This window comes from Lissotriton helveticus, chromosome 11 (genome assembly GCF_964261635.1).
Source record: "Lissotriton helveticus chromosome 11, aLisHel1.1, whole genome shotgun sequence".
Taxonomy (NCBI): domain Eukaryota; kingdom Metazoa; phylum Chordata; class Amphibia; order Caudata; family Salamandridae; genus Lissotriton; species Lissotriton helveticus.
The window spans coordinates 200,585,536-200,604,596 of NC_136072.1; the positions used below are offsets into that span (position 1 = coordinate 200,585,536).

General features: G+C 44.1%; 2 protein-coding genes across 2 annotated transcripts in view; one reads left to right on the forward strand and one right to left on the reverse strand.

The window, feature by feature from the left end:
* The window catches only part of VEPH1 (ventricular zone expressed PH domain containing 1), a 1,476,213-nt gene that overhangs the window by 178,346 nt on the left and 1,278,806 nt on the right, over positions 1–19,061 (forward strand).
* Positions 7–15,200, reverse strand: PTX3 (pentraxin 3). The gene is made up of 3 exons (XM_078667106.1): positions 14,965–15,200; positions 13,379–13,906; positions 7–1,755 (listed from the first exon to the last, which is right to left on the reverse strand). Exons 1-3 carry the CDS (start codon positions 15,089–15,091, stop codon positions 1,139–1,141), a joined length of 1,272 nt encoding a protein of 423 aa, XP_078523232.1. The 5' UTR covers positions 15,092–15,200; the 3' UTR covers positions 7–1,138.

Below are 19,061 nucleotides of genomic sequence, written 5' to 3' on the forward strand. Positions count from 1 at the left end.
GGCGCCTTTTGCATGGCCCTGCATGGCTTTTTGTGTCCTTGTATATATGGCCCCTTTTTCCGCTGCACTTTGCGTGAAAGGGGCGTTCCATTGATGTTGCTGTGGGTGTTCCCATGCAACATCCATGGATTCTGCCACATTCCCAGATTTCCAACCTTTTGTAAACATGGGAATGCATAAGAAAACTACGTCTCCCCAGGGGAGGCGTAGGGAGGCACAACGAAGAGAAATTTGTCATTTCTCCTCGTTTTATTCCTCTTTCTATCGGGCTGTATTTTGCAGCACACATAGAAAAAGGAAAACACCTCTTGTGATCGTTTTTGTGCAGGACGTTGTCCCTTCCTCCACAAAAACAATCTCCCTGCAACGCAGGCACCGCGCCATGGGACAAGAGTGCCTGCATTGGCACATGGTAGCCAATTGGTCTTCAGCGCATGGAAAGCACAGTAATGTTCCATATTATTGCAAGTATGTTGCATGCCAGTGCTTTGAAAGTGACTCAGTGCGGCGCAGCCAAATGGCTTGCGGTGCCGCGCTGAATCACTTTCTCATTAATTTGGCCCTCAGATAGGTGGTGCCTTATTGACACCTCTGTTAGTACGCAGCTAACAGGCGACCACATGGCAATGTGAGAGACCTGAGCCTGATTCAGGAGGCTGAGGGTCACTTAGTGCCAGTGAGTCTTGGGGCAATCAAGGATTACATTTGGGGCTACTAACACCCAAGGAAAAATGTTTTTACTAATTTTGTACTCTAGAAACAGCAGGTGATTATTGTCTCAGTAGAGAAGAGACATGCTGCTCACTACCATCCCTGCCAGTGGGCCACAGTTTCTGCTTTTAAGAGCAATTTGGCGTCCCTGCTGGTGGTGCTATAAGAAGATACTTGGCATTGCCCTCGAACCATACCTGAACCCAGAGATAACTCTATGTTGCTCCATCTCTTTGCGTTCAAGGGAAAATAATCCTCAAATTATGGGCTGGTGGTGGCTAAAACTATCAAACCTGGAATATAGCTATCAATGTTCTAGCTCCAAGCTTCAGTAACCATATTTATGTAGGGTTCAAGATTCTCTTTTGGTAAGGCAGATTGATGTTGAAACTGTTTTAGCTAATTGTGTTAGCAAATATTGATCTTTTTAAAAAATATATTGTGCCCCTCCATGTGGCTGAACCTGCGTAACTCCCCACCCAACAACATTACCCCTGATGCTACATGAATCTGGTCCTTCAGCCAGTTGGATGATTTCGTCTGCTTCTAGCTCTCTGTCCCAAAAATTGAAACCTGTCATCTTCCCAGAGAAGGATAATGTTTCGTCGAACCCGCCGCCTACACAGCAACCGTTCTTTTCTTGGCCGAGCTGCAAGATACCTTTATCTGGTATGATGTAGCCATGTGCTACCTCAGATGACTCAGCCTTTTGTTCTCCATTCACCCATATAGATGCAGCTCCATCTTGCGAGCTCCAAGTATTGCAAAAATGGGCCCACTCAGTCGTAGACGTCACATTCTCCGCAACCACCTTGTTTTCATCTGTGCCTACGATAAACACTGCCGACTGGTGGCTGAAAAAGAATTGGATTTCATAGGGATTTCTTTTGGTTCCATAGGAGAACACTATTGTTTTGTCCAGGGTATCAGCCACTTTCACCCAAATGCAAGTGGTAAATTCATGCAGTGTGGATTCGGGTGCTGGGTGAACACTTGCATAAATTCTTGGTGACCGTGAGGGGAATAACAGCCCCATTTCACACCCTAGAAAAGTAACAGAAAACAGCTTTAATCAAATCAGTTTACCGTACACTAGATACATTTTTGGCTCGCATCATTGGAATTACACATGGACGGCTTCAGTAACAGAGGAAGATAAATCTAGTTTATAATAGAAAGGATTACAATGTACTAAACATATTTATCAAGATGATATATAAATGTACACACCCTGTAATGTTATTATGTCATTAGTAAATGGGACCATAAATCAGATTTCAAAAGTTCAATGATAAAGCTGAATTACATTTACTTTCAGGCAATTCAAATTATGATGAAACCATCTTTTCCGCAAGTGTGTTTTTGCATGCATTGCACATTAAAGCTAGACTTATAAGTTTTGCTAGTGCTTATTTAAACCTTAACGTTTTGAAAATTGTCTGTGGTTGGAACAATTGGCAATTGCCAAAAGCAAATAAAAATTCAGTTTCAAAATTCTTTCTTAAATTTACTAGACCATCTTCCTTTTGGTGAGGGTTTGTACCCACCTACCTAATCTGGTGCCCTTGCAATGTTGTTTTATACCTGTGAGAAGCTGGCCAGGTATATGATGTCCACAAATGTAAGTGGGCACCTTGCACCAGTCCAGACAACCCTCATGGTGATTTAAGAGTTCTCAGACAACCTTAGAAAGCTATCCAAGTGGTAGCTGTGGAGAACAGCCTTCGGGCTTAGTCTTGGAGGAATGTTAAGCAGCTTGTTTTACTAGAATGCAATCTTATAGTATAGAATACATGAAAAGAGAACCACACATAGTATTTATAAAATTATTTATTATATAACACTATCTAGTACGTTACGGTATCTCCCACATGGAGATAGACTCAAAGCACACAATACTTTAGCAAACAAATAACAGTAAATAAATAGCACTAATACACAATGGGCTCCAGAGGGGGACCAAACCATATACTAAGAAAGTGGTATAAGAACCACAACTCGAGCCAGGACGATGTTGAGAGGACGTAGAATTGCTGGGGACCCACGGAACCACCCAAGGTAAGTAGAAAGGGACAACACGGCGAGCGTGTGCAATGTGTGAACACGACTGCGGGCTCCGTACAAGTCTATGTGCAATTCGCAGTTGGATTTTTAAAGATTAGGACCATCAAAAGGTTGGAGAACCACCCACCCATGGATACCGTGGTACCCAAGTTGCCTGTCCCAGGGAAGCCGGGTACATAGGTGTGAAGTGGCGTCGGAAACTGCTGTCGAACCCAATGGGCTAGAAGAGGAGAAAGTGTCTGGAGGAATCCAAACATGGATTATTGAAGAGGAGTACCTGAAAGCAGAGTGGACAGTGTCTATGTCACTCACGAGTGACCAAGAGACTTGGAAGACGGATGCTCTCTGATGTCGGGTGCTTCAGGTAAGATGACGGTGACCTTGACTCTGCAGCTGCGAGGACCAGGCGACACTGAAGACAGCCAGGATCCAGATACAAGCTGTGCCACAAATAATATCGAGTGCTGAGGGGTCAGTATCCGGCGGGAGCACCAACAAGCCTTGGCAAATGCAAACCATGCAGAAAGTGAAGAAAGTGCACGGTTGGGACCAGCAAGGTCCAGGAGACTCACCACAAGCAGAGGAGTCAGGTCAGGCCTGAGCAATCAGGGAAGCCCAAGGAAAACAAAAGTGACCTTCAAATGGACCCACAGGCCAAAGGCACAGTAATCGTGAGAGGACCTAAAGCAGCTCACCAAAAGAGGCAGGCCACAATTCACACGATGCAGTATGGCCAAGGATTTTGGTCACTAGAGGTGCTCAATGTTGGAGCTACTAGGAGCCCGAAGATTTTCTTGCACAGATGTCACAAGCCTTGGCAACTGCAAAGAGGACGCAGTACCCAGCGGTTTGGTTATTGCAACCCCCACAAGGACTACTGGTCTCAAACTTGGTAAGAGGCTAGAGCAGGTCTCGGGAGTTGAGGAAAACTACCATCAGTGTTTCAGAGCCCATGGACTCTAGAAGAGCTTGGGATCTGCAGACCGGTCGTCTTAATTGCGGTGCCTGCGAATGCTGGGGAGTGACTTCTTCACTCCAAGGGAGATTACTTCAGTTGTCCTTGATGCTTCACAGGCCTTGGAAGGTTCCTGTATATTGCACAGGCACAGACAATGCAGCGGACTGGAAGGGAGACGAAGTCAGGCCCAAACGAAGTCCAGTGAAGTCCAGAGTGCCCAGACGGTAGATGTGCAGTGGTTTCAGTTCTGAATCTTATCCCACGACGAATCTAGGGACCTACATCCAGGTAAGCTCTTAAGTACCCTAGAGAAAGGGTTGGAAAGATTCAGGGGACCCTCCCAGGGGAGAGATTACTCTTGTGTCCTTTGTCCAGTTTCGCGCCAGAGCGGGAGCCAACGGCTCCCAGGACTGGTTTGAACTGGACTATGCACAGAGACACCAAATGTGCCTCTCATGCAGACTTACAGGCGCTGGCAAGCGCACCCACCCAGCCCTAATACACTAAATCCTGTCTGGGAGGTGGTCACACCTCCTTGTGACAGGATGCCTATTTTTCTGCCTTCCACACGCTATTTCCGACCTACTTAGAAATGTCATCGATCAATTGAGATAGTGCAAATATATGCAGCATCTTACAGTTATCTGATCTGAACACAGACAGATCCGGGCCGAAGAATTGAATATAGGAAATCAATTCCCCTATAATACAGCATACGCTTCTACAACAGCAACCATAGATTGTACATATGGTACCAGGCAGCCGCCCACCTATACAAAAAGAGTCCTTTTGTCAGCTACAATTGCTTTTGTCCTGAAGATGGTCTGAGGGACTACTGCCGAACAGACCAAAACGTCAACACTTTCCTCTATTCCCAAGATAATTTGTCATTTTGAAGCGATACATATTCTCATTTGGAGATTTGTTGCTTATAATTGATTTGGAATAGATGTATAGTCATGCATTGTTAGGACAATTTGATTTTTGCTTCTCTCCATGACTGTATGCTGAATGTTTTTATGTACTCTATTATTTCAAACAAAATATATAAAACAAGATATATTTTCTCAAATTACTAGGTCTTCCCGTGTTTCTTTTATTAAGATTTTTTCTTTGTATTTATTGTTGTCTTTTGACACTTTGGTGTTTGTTCCATTAGGACTGACTCCCTGATTTAGCTTTGAATAACTTGAAATTACCATACTAAAAATCCCTTGTAGGCCTCCTTTACCATTTATACTGTCGCCCAAGCCTCCAAGGGTACATTGGGTTGCCCATACTACCTGAGCTGAGCTTGGCTCAGCATCAGGAGGGCAGAATTGTGTCTCTGGTTGGCAGCAACCATTTTGTGCTGTCCGGGACTAGAAGGCTGGTACCAGGAACACTTAGAGCCTAATGAAGGGCTCTTCCAGTGCTTGGAATCATCATACCTCTCACACCAGGTATGATTCCAACATGTTTGATACCAAACATGATAGGATTCGTTGCAGCCGTTTACGAGATGATCATCCCTTGATTACGCGTGCCCCTCTATATAGTATATGACTGCTTCACTGACAACCCAGGAGAATGGACTCCATTGGCTGCAGGGGCGACCTGCTCATGCAGGGGCACTCTCTCACTTAGAACCAAGCACCCTGCCCTCAGAATTGTAAAGGCCTGCTATTGGGATGACTTATAGGTTTTAAGCGCAGTGACCCTTATATATAGTAAACCCATATCTTTAGTAAGTGGTGCATGCACCAACTTACACAGGCTGTAATGGCAGACCTGTAGTTCCATTTTGAATGGTCTCTCATGGGTGACATGATACATGCTACAGCCCATGGGAGACCTCTGGGGTATATATGCCCTGGGGACATGGGTATCATATACGAGGGACTGACCAGGGTACCCCAGTATCCAATCTGGATTGTACCTAAGAACTGAACACAACAATTTAGGGAGAAAGCAGATAGACGGGGAACCTGTTTAGCAGGATCCAAGTCAGACTAGTCAAAATACAGCTTAGCACCAGGCAAAAAGTAGGTGTAACCATGAAGGAGCATCCTACCTTCCTACAATACCCTTCTACTATTTCAACAAATGCAATACACTGCATCTTCTCACTGGGCTCAGATAATGTTTCCCATCCTCTTGCATCTAACTCATTACTGTGAGAAGATTGACAGCTGTGAGTGTAAATGTGTCTGCCTCATGGCTACAGCCAACTTCACCAACTATATGAAAAGATAATTGAACTTAAAAAAGCAGGCTGACAGTTATTCTCCATATTCTAGGCCTCCAAGATAAGCCAAAACACTGATTTGACTGTGGCCTTACAGGCGCGTTTATAATAGCTAGAGAACAATCTATTGAGGTGTACATTGTAGAGCCAAGGAAATAAGATAGATAAATACTGCTTTGTGCAAGAGTGTTCTTTCTTCCAGGAGGATATCCCAGACAGAACTGTGGATTGTAGCACAGTGTTATGACATCTCAGCAATGTTAAGCTCTCTGCTAACACTATCTGCTATGCTATCACAGCAGTTCTGAGGAAACTCACATGCCTAACTTCAACCTTCATTTTGACCTCCACTTAGGACTGAGGATGGCCCACCTTTTACAAGGGACTTCTTGAAATCTTGGTGGACGCCAAACTCAGGCTAATCCTCCAGGTTACTTAGATCATGAATTGGTTAGTTACCGCCATTTTTTGGCGATTCCTCGGCTGGTAACTGTAACTAATACTGTCATACTCACCCTGTTAGGATATGCCACTGGCAGCTATTTATAATTTTTTCTCTCCACCCGCTCCACTGAATTCAGGACACAGCAGCTAGGCTACTCCCCTCCTTTTGAATGTTGGGACACATTACACGGCCTTGACAATCCAGACAGATCCAAGTCAAGGCTATTTCCATCACACACTGGGCAATCAATGGTGTGTCTCTCTCTTTGTTCCCCAACACTCATTTAACAGTGATTCTCCTCATGATTTCCCTGGTTCAAGACTAATCAACAATGCCTTGATAAATGAATTCCTGGCACATGTCATGTCTCCTTGGACACAATATGATCTGTTGTATCTGTGGTTAAACTTGTTTGCTCTGCATTTAATCACTTTACCATGAACTGACCAGCACGTGCAAGCGCTGACTTGCACCAAATCAGCCAAGGCATCCCTGTATATAAGTTTTACCATATTTGCATGTAAACTCTGACATGCTTTTGAACAGACAAAACAATCATGCTTGCTAGCTCCAGGTCACATCAAAATGGACAAAAAAAGACAATGCAACATCATGTACAAGGATAGAATCAGTGGGGTAAACAGTGGCGGCCGTCAGAGCTAACTGCGGGGGGTGGCCAGGTGGGGGTGGGCGGGAGGGGACAAAGTCGACAAAGGATTAGGTATAATTAAGTAAATAAATAATACTTATTCTGTCGTCTGTTGACTTTCCCCTGCCTTGCACTGTCCCACCCCACCGCCCACTGCGCTTACCTGTGCCTGCCACCACTGGGTATACATATTATATCCATGTAAAGCCCTACTCAACCTTACTGTTCTGCACTTGCAAGCTTAATTAACTGCACCACCAAGTGACAGCCACAGGTTTAGAGCATGGATGAGGACCACATGCACAAAACCATTGTTTCCCAAACAGGCTACATTATGATTATGAATCCTACCAACTTCACATGCGCACAAGCCAAGTCCAATCATTGTCCAGTTTTACCTGTTGCTCCAATTCTGGCTAAGACTATCATTATCAGGATCTCAGAATTTTATAAAGGTTACACCCTCCCATAAAATGACCCAAGCAATACTCCCTCAATAGACTTCCGTCATAAACTATGGCATCCATGAATTTAATTGAAAATGGTTGTCTTTTTTAAGGCACAGGAGATCTGAGAGAAATGAGGAAGGTTGTCCACAGGCAAGATGAGTTTGTAAAAATTGACTGGCACAACAATTCCGAGGGAGGTGGCGTCCACAGGCAAAATTGTCTTGCCTGTTTCAAACACTTCCCCATCTCCCTCAGAAAGTCCTGTATTTCCCACGTAGAAAGGGGGTGAAAATGATTTGGTGGAGGGTTACATGTTATTATGTTAAATTGAGTGGGAATCCAACGTGAGGTGGGGTGTGTAGCAGAATGCCTTTTATAAGGGCCTGATGAGTTGTTCTTATGCAACTTGAAACTTGGTTACTGAAGACTAATTTTATATTTATGTAGCAGTGTGCAAAGGAGGTGGGGAAGCTTCCAGAGGAGCAACGTATGCATTCAAGGTTGTGGTTGTGTTGGTTGTGAGTCCCGCAGTTCCTTGAGTGAGGGAAAAGCGTAGGGGAAATGATACACAATAAAAAAAACTATGAAAGTCTATGAATCCACTAACAAGCATTGCAAAGCCAATAGAACATGCCTTTTGTTAGGGCAGGTGTTTGGTAATGGTGAGGTGACTTTGTGTCTGTTGCCCCTGCAGGCCAAGAGAGAACCCCCCCCCCCCCAAAATAAATGACTTAATTAGCTTACAAATTATATGATTGTTGGCAGATGGACCTGTTTGCAGAGCACATTGGATTAACAGAGTTAAGCTGTAGCCTCAAGGAAAAGGCAGGATAATCTTTGGATTGTAACTGGTCCACTTACAGTTCATACATAGAAAATGCTGAATAATATATACTTTTAACAAAAGGGACAGCATTTTCATTGCATCTTAAAGGTGTGTGGGAAAATCTCTACTTTGTAAAGAAATATCAAATCCAACATCCTGGAAGCAAAGTAAATCAAATGAATTGGGAAGTGCAATTAGTGAATAGTACTGTGTTGTAAGACTGGCTTGGGCATTCAAACAGCAGTACTTTTTAAACAAAAAAAAACATAACTCAGCAATTAAAATGTTATTGTGTCAGCAAAGTAAATGCATCTAACAACAAACACCAGTTCTAAATAACAAGCTTCATATCATTTCATATCAGGAATGTAACACAAAGTATATATCACCAATAGCAAGTGGGAACACACATGGGACAATTGAACCATCCAAGAAATATATTAGCATTGATGAACAGCCCATGTAAGCAACTGTACATGATGCAAAACACATGAAAGCTAGTGACTGAGGGGCATTGACTCAAACCCCACTCTATTTTACTTTGCCTGTACTTTCTTATTGCACTTTTTCAAGAACTGATGACTCTAGGACTTCCAGGCAATATAAATTGCCTGTAGCTAGTACTAAAAAGGCGTTATCTACCCTGAAGTCTCAAATGTGTCGGTGACAACTCAAGATGTGCTCTCTTCACCTACTGGACTTCTTGTGGCAAACTTCCTTATAGTGGTGCTGAGAGATACACAGTTCTATTTTTTGGAATCACATTAATTTTTTTAAATATTTTATTTTATACATTTTTTATTAGCCATCAGTTGGATACCTTAAACATGTATAGCACAGAAAGACAACATAAATATCCATCTTCAAAACACGAAAAGGAGCAAAGAGAGAGAAAAAAATGCAATGGCAATATTAGAAATATTCAAATAATTGCAGATAATAGCATAAAATGACATATCGTAGACAATGCATCTACTAGTCCCACAGACGGCTCGACCACACCCTTTCAAATTTTGCCCTTGAGCATGGACCCTTAGCTTGTGTTAAGGCCAATTCCATTTCATAAACCCCCCCAGTAATACCCAAAATTCAGTGATTTTTGGACTGGAATCACATTCAAAGAGGACAAAAGTATGTTTCCATCTGCATGATTAACCACCCAATTGCACTATAAACTCTTGAAGCATGCATCACTGGAGCTATTTTAACCCATCAAAAGGCCTGACTTATAATGACTGTGAATCTATTATAAAAAACCTGAATTTGTAAATATAATTGTGGTGCCATTTTGTTACTTTACATTTTAACCTCCTATGAAACATGCTGCTAGAAGGGCCAAATCTGGTATGTCTCATACAGGCGCTCGCCTTCTCAGCGGGTTAAGCAGGGCAAAGTAGGCCGCAAGTGTGGCCACATCTAAGGGTGATGGCCGCACTGCCTGCCTGCCCTAGGTATTGAACAGATTAGGTATTCTTGATCACGTGATCATCTTAATGAGTCCTTTTGATGCTCTGGAGACTACACACATGGCAGACTGAAACCAACTTTGTTATTTCAGCCATTTTTGTCTGTTTTACATTGAATTAAGCCAATTGAGCAGATACTAAAATGACCTTCATAGGAGGTCAGGAAGCTGTTAAAGCACAAGGACAGCAGAGGTTTTGCCAGGATAAACAACACAGAGTGTCCAAACAATAAACTGCATCCATTGTTTCTGCAATTCACAGCTAAAATGTAGAGCTATTTCAGATGCCGCTAGGGGGCAGCGCTCTACTTTTTCTGCTAGTAATTAGGAGGCCTAATTTCCTGTTTAAACAGGCCTCAGCATCTTTGTTCTTTCCAAACCCATTACATTACCTCCTCCTCCCTAGACCCCCTGCATCCTGAAGTCACGTAATGCCAGAGTCCCTGTTTAAATATAAATCATAGTGCAGGAACTGCCTGGTTGTACTTTCCCCATTTGCAGACAGGACTTTAAAATGTCCTGAACGCTAGCATGGTATGGATTTTGAAACAGCGAGCCCTCGGAGTTTATTATCAAGGGCTTAGCAAAATTAAAGACAGCTTTGAAAAGGACCAACAGCGGCGTGATTGGGAAATCCCTCGTGAGCCTTCCCGGCTGCCGTCCAAGATGTGTGTGAAATCAAAAACAGTTGTTGCGAGCTCTCCTCGACAGCCTTTTAATTCCAAAGGGACGTGGCTCTGGTTTCAGACCCCGGACTCATGCTTTAGACAATCAGCCACTCACTTCTTTTCTTCTCTTTGAGTTTAAAAATAAAATGAGACTCGTTCATTACTGGATCACCTAAGTGAGAATAGACCTGAAATTAGAGGCGACTGAATAACAGACACATCTTGTCAATTTCCCAGCTGACCAGTCCCTCAAAAAGTCGGAAGTGCTGGGAGAAAGATAGATTTACTCGATATATAAAGTGAGTGACACTGCTTTTCTTCTCTTGAGGAACAAAGGAGCATATTTACAAGGGCATTACGCCACAGGAGTGTCACGTTTTGCGCCGCTCCGGTGGCGCTGTGCCCGGCATTTACAAAGCGGTGGTAAGCCACTTTGTGTGGCTTAGTGCCGCCTTGTAAATATCGTACCCTTCGACACAGGTATTTGCATCAAAGGGGCGTGCAGTGGGTGTTGCAGTGGGCGTTCCAACGCAACACACATTGCTTTTTTATGCTGCCATTGAGGCAACGCCAAAAACGAATGCCACTCAAAAGCGGGCATTAGAGAGGCGCAACAAGGAGAAATACTTTTATTACTCCCCGTTTTTTGCTTTTTCTATGTGTGCTGTATACTGCAGAACACTTTGAAAAAACAAATCACCTTTAATGATTTTTTATGTGAGGAATGTGTCCCTTCCTGCACATAAACAATCATCCCTGCAACGCAAACACCCTTGCACCCTGGCACAAGGCTGCCTGCTTTGGTGCTAGGCAGCTTTTTTACCACCAGTGCAAGGTAAAACACAAGGGGTGCCCTATATTCTTGTGAATACGGTGCATCCCTGTGTTTTTAAAATGATGCAGCGCACTGCTAAATTGCTTGCACCGTGCTGAATCATTTCTTTGTAAATATGCCCTAAATATTGTCAACATTAGTGGGTAAATATTTTGAAAAAACACAAAATCCCCAAAATTAATGCAGGCAATATCTTTGGTGGATGAAGAAATTAACTTCTTTTTTCATTAATTTGGTCTGGTGAACTGAACTTCAAGAATTTCAGTGTTTGTAAAATTGTGAACACACAATCGCCACACAAACCCACTCATGAGCCACCCCTAAACATCACAAAAATGTCCCAATTGTTCGCAAATGTGAAAATTTGCACAACATTTGGTTCAGGGCACAGTTTATATGTTGTATAAAATTTCACCCAGGAATACCAACACCGGTTTCTCTTGTGGTGCACGCTAATGAGATTTAGGAGGCATTAGTCCTGGACAACTGAAAAGAGCTGCAATAGATCAATTATGTGTCCAAACAACTGAAAGTATCTCACTGCTTACTTTTTTATTGAGGACTGTTTTTATCTTCAAAGTTCGAGGAAAGTTGCCTATACAGAATGCAGAGAAGGCGGCTATGCACATTAATTTCCAAATACTTTTCTTCATTTGCCATGCATGATTTCATGACTGTTGTTAGTCTTGTTCTGGTAGAAACAGGAGAAAACATTTACATGCTGCAGCTGTGTGATCAATATGGTCTCTCATGGACATTAATCTGTGGTAGCCAATGGGGCCACGTCTATTGGTTGCCCCTTGCTATCTCTGCCTCAGAGGTCATGGAAAGCAGTGGAAAGAACATACAATACATAGTTTAAAAATAAATATATTTTCTGTTGTTTCTACACTATTCTCTACTCTTAGTCCGCCAGCAGCTCACAGGAGGTATTGAGAGTCTAAGGTGGTCTAGGCGTCCACCTATGATATTATCAAATGTAAAAGTGTCTGATGTCCCTTCCACTGCACCTCCATTTTGGTAAAGTGGCATCCCTATTTCTGCTTTTGTGTGAACGGAGTGAATAAGCACGTGCTGCTCTAGCCATGATCAAGCCAGGTGGCCTGTGGGCTCTTCTGCATGATCCACAACTACTCTCTCTAAGGCATAACTGAGTGCATAGGCAGCATGCTTCCATGTCATGGCAAGCACATATGTTCTAAGTTGTTCTATGGACGAGTACATACATGGTTGACGTGCTTACTTGGAATAATCAAGACGTCCTGTCTACACGCTGCTGTCCCATGAGCAGGTCGTAGAGTCCTCACACAGTATGGATCGTGTGCTGTTTTACCAGGACCAAATTAGTTGCTTTTGTACTGTCTCGCCATTGCAGGGTTGCGTGTGGTCTTCTGTTGTCTTGATGTGACCAGGATGTTCAATAGGCTGCCATGGACAGGTTTTAATGTGTATATGCTGCTTTACCATGACCTGGATGTATGATATGCATGTTGCTCTGCACTGATCAAGTTATATTGCATCTATTCTGCTGTGCCATGATTGGAATGTGTGGGGTAAATACTGATGTGCCATCATGGGCATGGATATGGCAGACCCGTACCAAGCATATTCAGGTAAAACGTTGATATCGTACTGTAGTTTAAAAAAATCTTGATGACCTACTTCCAGATTTGCATGGGGTGTTAGGATTCTGCAATGATGGACTGCTGGAAGAAGACCCCAGGTGCAATATATCATTTATCCAAACATCAGCACCATTATCCAAACATAGTCAACAGGTCCATGACCATGCCCCCCATTTCGTAAAGCTCTGATGCGCTTACTCTCTGATCTGTCTGAGCACCTCTCCAACTTAGATATCCTTGCGCCATCACAGCAAGAGCACAAGGCAATCTCGTGCATGTACATGTTCATGGACAACCTCCAGGTCAGAGGGCTTAATCTGGTTTTCATGACTTTGAGCTTATCAAAGGGAAGTTCCTAGTTCACAAAAGTAAGTCTAATAGGCTAATATTTCACTGGTGTTCAGATTTAGAGAGAGTTAGACAATGGCTGTTTCAGAAACAGCGGTACAAGCTTACCTGCTGGCAGAAAGCGCCGCTCCATCCGCTCGTAAGCAACCCGTATTTCGCTTCTGGACTGCTGCAGTTCCAGCAGCAGAGAGTTGGCCTTGTCGTCTTTGGTGATCAGGCTCTTAATGTCCTTAAGTAGGTCTGTTTGCTGGTCCCCTGCAGAATTGCACTTGCACTCCGCCGCGAGGTTATCCAGCCTGCGAGACATGTTGGCGCTGGTCAACAGGATCTCTTCCAGCATCTTGCCTAGCTTCGATCTGTGAGCAACGTCAGACCACTTGCTCTGCTCGTTGTGTGTTGACAACGTCTTATCCATGTGACTTGTGATCAGAGACATGCTGCGCTCAATGGTGTTGGCGCAAGTGTTGGCAAACGTGGACACGAATTGTAGCATCTCCGCTCGCACGCTCTGCAGCTCGACTCGAATGATCTCGTCGATGGACTGTAGCAGCATATTTTCCTTCATCTGTGAGTTCTCCAGCATGGTGAAGACCTTGTCCCACCTCGTCCGCTCTTTCTGACATTCTGTTAAGGGAACTGCAAGGGTCTAGGCATTATTGCTGGGAGCATTCAAACAATGGACATTTAAAAACAGACTTATAAAAGAAACCTGTCGAAAATACTTGATATGTGTGTGGCTGTGCCTGCTTGTGCATCCATCATCGATCCATCCATCAATCCACCCATCCATCCATCCACTCATCCATCCACTCATCTATCTATCCATCCCGCCATCCATCCATCCACTCATCTATCTATCCATCCACTCATCCATCCAGCCATTCCTCCAATCATCCAGTCATCCATCCACTTGTCCATTCATCCCTGCATCCATCCCTCTATCCACCCATCCAACCATCTCACAAATTCAGGTTGATCAAGGGCTCAGTTGGTCAATTAGACGAGCAAGTTGTCAGATCTATATATCTATCTACCTGTCTATCTATCTATCTATCTATCTATCTATCTATCTATCTATCTATCTATCTATCTATCTATCTATCTATCTGTCTGTCTGTCTGTCTGTCTGTCTGTCTGTCTGTCTGTCTGTCTGTCTGTCTGTCTGTCTGTCTGTCTGTCTGTCTGTCTGTCTGTCTGTCTGCCTGCCTGCCTGCCTGCCTATCTATCTATCTATCTATCTATCTATCTATCTATCTATCTATCTATCTATCTATCTATCTATCTATCTATCTATCTATCTATCTATCTATCGATGTGTCTATCTATCTATTCAACTATCCATGCGTACTATACATAAAGATTCATAAACGTGTACTTAACAATACCGAGTTGCATATACATACATACATTCATAAACACACACATATGCATATACATAAGAGTACATTGCATTAATGTGATATTTATATATCATGCGCACTGTTATTCATAACAACCTTCCCTCCTTTTTTTAAACATAAATCAAACAATGTTTTACTAATCATATGTTCCCGAGTTAGTAATTCTACCCTGTAGAAATCTGACGAACTTAAATATTACACTTTATAGCTACTTCCACGACTTCTCAGTTTAGCCAAAATGCTGCAGCTTCATAAAATTTATAATTTTTTTCCAAGTAATAAAACTTAACTCGCCTTCTTCCTCAAGCAGTCCGTTGTCTATCGCATTGATGAAGGAAATCGGAAAATCTCCATTGTCGTCGTATCCCTGTGCAGAGCAGAGGCAGCTGAGTGCGCACAGTAATAGCGCCAAGAAGGTCATTGCGTCCAGAGGCTGGGGTTCCAGAGAGGTGCTTTTGCCCGCTGGCGCGCGCTCGGTGCCTCTGACGTGCGCGTGTGCTGAGCAGTGAAGCCAGTGAGAAGCAGATGATAAAGCCCCTTCATAAATACTGCGGGGCCCCCAATCCTGCTCGGGTAAGGGGTGGGGGGCTGCCTAGTCGCCACTGTGCCATGAAATAGGAGCTCCTGTGTCTGTTCCAAGGGGGTCCTGTGGGCGGGGCCAGGAGGATTGCGCAAGAATCTCCTCATGTTGGGGGTGTGCGTAGGTTCCTTCCACGAGAGAGGCAAGAGTTGGGAAAACTGCACTCCCGCCTTTGCCCCTTGGGAGACCTCAAGCAGAAACATAGCTCGCTGTGGGTTTGTGGGCACACAACCAAATGAATGCTTCCCCATTTCAGTGTTTCTAAAGAGAACGCTTTCTCAACCCAAACACTTACTGCGGAAGCCAGAAGCTTTTCCCATTCTTGGGAAAATATACGGTGCCCCTTTCCCATAAACTGGCCCAATAGTTCATCTCAGCCAAGCAAGACATCAAAAGAAGTTGTTTTTCAGGTCATTTTTTATGAAGACTTTTCTCTGTCATCCTCCATAGCCTGAATTTCGTGGGAAAAATTGTCAGGAGCTAATTTCATTTTTTATAACACACGTTGCATTTTACGTTTGACAAATCCGGCTAAAGCATATTTCAATGCGCTATGAAAACAGCCAGCACGATTTATCATAAAGTTTCCTTCCAGCCTCTTTCCTATTTCGACATTCATTCTTTCATCCCCTTCTTTCAATCTTCTATTCGCCAGAAGCGCGTTGAAGTGGACATGGTCAATGACATGTATGCGCTGAGAAAGCAACCAGTATAACTTGGGGCCTGGTTTACAGATTGACGGATGTAGTACTGTCCATCATTAAGTCTCCCTTCTCGACAAAAAGACATCTGTCAAATTTAGAGATGACCGGCGGCACAGCTGTCATTTCTGTACGTTGAAGGGAACCACCTTCACTGTTGTTCTGTTCATGGTACTAATGGGCATATTTACAAAAGAATGGCGGAGCACGGCATTAAGCTAAAACTGCTATTGTGAAAACGCAGGGGTGCATCATATTTACAATGATAGAGCGCACCCCATGCTTTTTCTCTAGCATTGGCGCTAAATTCAGCTGCCTAGCACCAACGCAGGCACCCTTGCACCATAGTGCAAGGGTGTCAACATTGAGGGAATGATTGCTTATGTGTAGGAAGGGACACCTTCCTGCACATAAACAATCGTTCTTGGTGATTTTCTGATTCTACGTGTGCTGCCCAATACAGCACACATAGGAACAGCAAAAAAGAGGAAAAATGTATCATTTTTCCTCGATTCGCCATGTTAAGATCGGGTTATTTTTGGTCTTAATTTTGGCGCTGCCCCATATTTTTGTCCACCCTAAGCGTGGAAGGGTATACTCAGATGTGAGTCCCTTGCTCATTGCACCATCAGGATTCAAGCAAGCCGGGCCGAAGACGGCTGAAATGCCAGAAACCGGTCCCCGGAAGCTTGTTTCCTTCCCAGTGTAAGAATTGGCTTTTGTAGTCTGGTCTGCCCTGTTCCCATGATGCACTGGGCCAGGGACAGACTAATTTGCATACAGCCAGGTTCTGAAACTGGGATGGTGCAATGAGCTAAAAAACGGTGTTGGATCTAGCCCTGATCTCTTGACTGGGTGAGAGTATTCTGCTTAATTCAGAGACTCTGTCCATCACCACCCCTTGTTGTAAATAATTTTGTCCACCCTAAGCGTGGAAGGGTATACTCAGATGTGAGTCCCTTGCTCATTGCACCATCAGGATTCAAGCAAGCCGGGCCGAAGACGGCTGAAATGCCAGAAACCGGTCCCCGGAAGCTTGTTTCCTTCCCAGTGTAAGAATTGGCTTTTGTAGTCTGGTCTGCCCTGTTCCCATGATGCACTGGGCCAGGGACAGACTAATTTGCATACAGCCAGGTTCTGAAACTGGGATGGTGCAATGAGCTAAAAAACGGTGTTGGATCTAGCCCTGATCTCTTGACTGGGTGAGAGTATTCTGCTTAATTCAGAGACTCTGTCCATCACCACCCCTTGTTGTATATAACACTTGTAAATAGAGGGCAGCATCAATATCAATAGGTTTTGTGGCAGAACGCCCACCGTAAACACACATTGTACACCCCTGTCATGCCAAGTGTAGCGTGAAAGCAGGCCTTATTTGCAAGGCAGCATTAAGCCATGTTAAGTGGCTTAACGCCAACTTGTAAATAAGCTGAAGGGTGTATCGCCAAAGGAACATCACAAAAAGTGACGTTCCTGTGACGATAAGCCCTTGTAAATATGCCCTTAAAAGTTTGGTGGACGGCCGCCCTCGGTTTGGATAATCGTCCACCAAACTTAAATTTTTGTCTGTTTTTCAGAAACACACACCAATAGGTGGAGTTTGTTTCGATATAAAAGAAATTAATGACCCCACCATCCCTAGTTTTCTCCCATGGTCGTGGGTTCATTATTGTGTTTCTCTGTCCCTCACTGCCAGACTTTTCCTGGTGGTGATAGACAGAAAAAATAATCTCATCATCTGCTCTCAAAAGGGGCGGCGGTGTGGTAGCATCACTTCAACTGCCCATAGTCCATCAGGCCATTGGAGTAAGCTTTTCATTAATGGAAAGTTTATAGACAGCCATCTCTAAACAGACCAAGAGTTTGGCAGACAGGGTACTCCTTTGTAAAAGCGATAGATTATTCTGACAAACTCTACATCTGGCCTTAACCATCACGTTCCTTCCTCCACAATACTATCTTCTCTCTTCCCTGCCCTGTTTTTCCCGTCTTACTCACCCTTTCTTCTTCTCCCCCCCACATCTTTGAAGCCAACAGACACAAAATAAGTGCTATACATGCAATAAGCATGATCAAACCTTACCTTCTTTCCTCTCTCATACTTGTCACCAGTGGTGCCTGCTCCCGGGCAGTAGTAGTGAGGCGGGGAGAGCAAGTGGTTAAGAAAGAAAAGAAAAGATCACTTACCTGCTAGTCATCCGGCCAGCCGCCGCCTCTCCTCCATCCTCTCCTTCTGTGAACCAGAAGCACACAGGCTCCCAGACTCTCCTAGCCAATAACGACGCTGCTCTCACCAGCATGACAGCAGCATCGCGATTCGTCTGAGTGCCGCGGTTTGGCACTCAGACAGGAAGTGGGAGCCTGTGCATGTTCTCCGCCCTGACTGTGCAATACAGCCAGGTGGAGACAGCCTAAGTGTGCATGACTGTTTCGCAGGCCCAAGACAGCCGGCCAAAACGTCATGCACACATAGGTGCACTCATCACTCCTTCCTCTGCTGGCTGTGATGACAGCCAAGCCCCCCCCCCCCCAAACCCCTCAAAACTGGCTTCAGAAGGGAAAAATAAAATGATAATAGCATTGTGTTATTATCAATCTATTTTTCCTTTTTTGCACTGCTGAAAAGCAGTGGGGCGACACCCCTTCACCTAAGCGGGAGCTTGTCACTGAAGCTGGCTTCAGCATGGAAAACCGCTGTGAAGGGAATGGCGTGACAAAACCAGGTAGCAAAAGCAAAATGGCAACCCCAAAAGCCCGAAGAGCATCATTTTCAAGGACGTCATCAACAGTGAGAGTAAACTTTCACCAGTGAGCCATTCTCCATGCACTACACTGGTGGCAGGCAATTTTGTCCTGGTCTGGGGACTTTTCTGAAGTGGCGAAGAATTTTACAGTGACAACTGAATAATAATAATAATAATAATAAAGGGGTTTTATAAAGCGCCTGGCGACGCCTTCACGGCGTGTCCCCGCGCTACGGAGAGGAGAGACCAAAAGGAAGGCGACTGAGAATTAAGAGCGGAGGGATGTCTAGTTTTTATAAAGGTGGGTCTTTAACAGTTTTCGAAACTTGCTTTCAGATGCTTCTAGCCTAATATTGATGGGAAGTT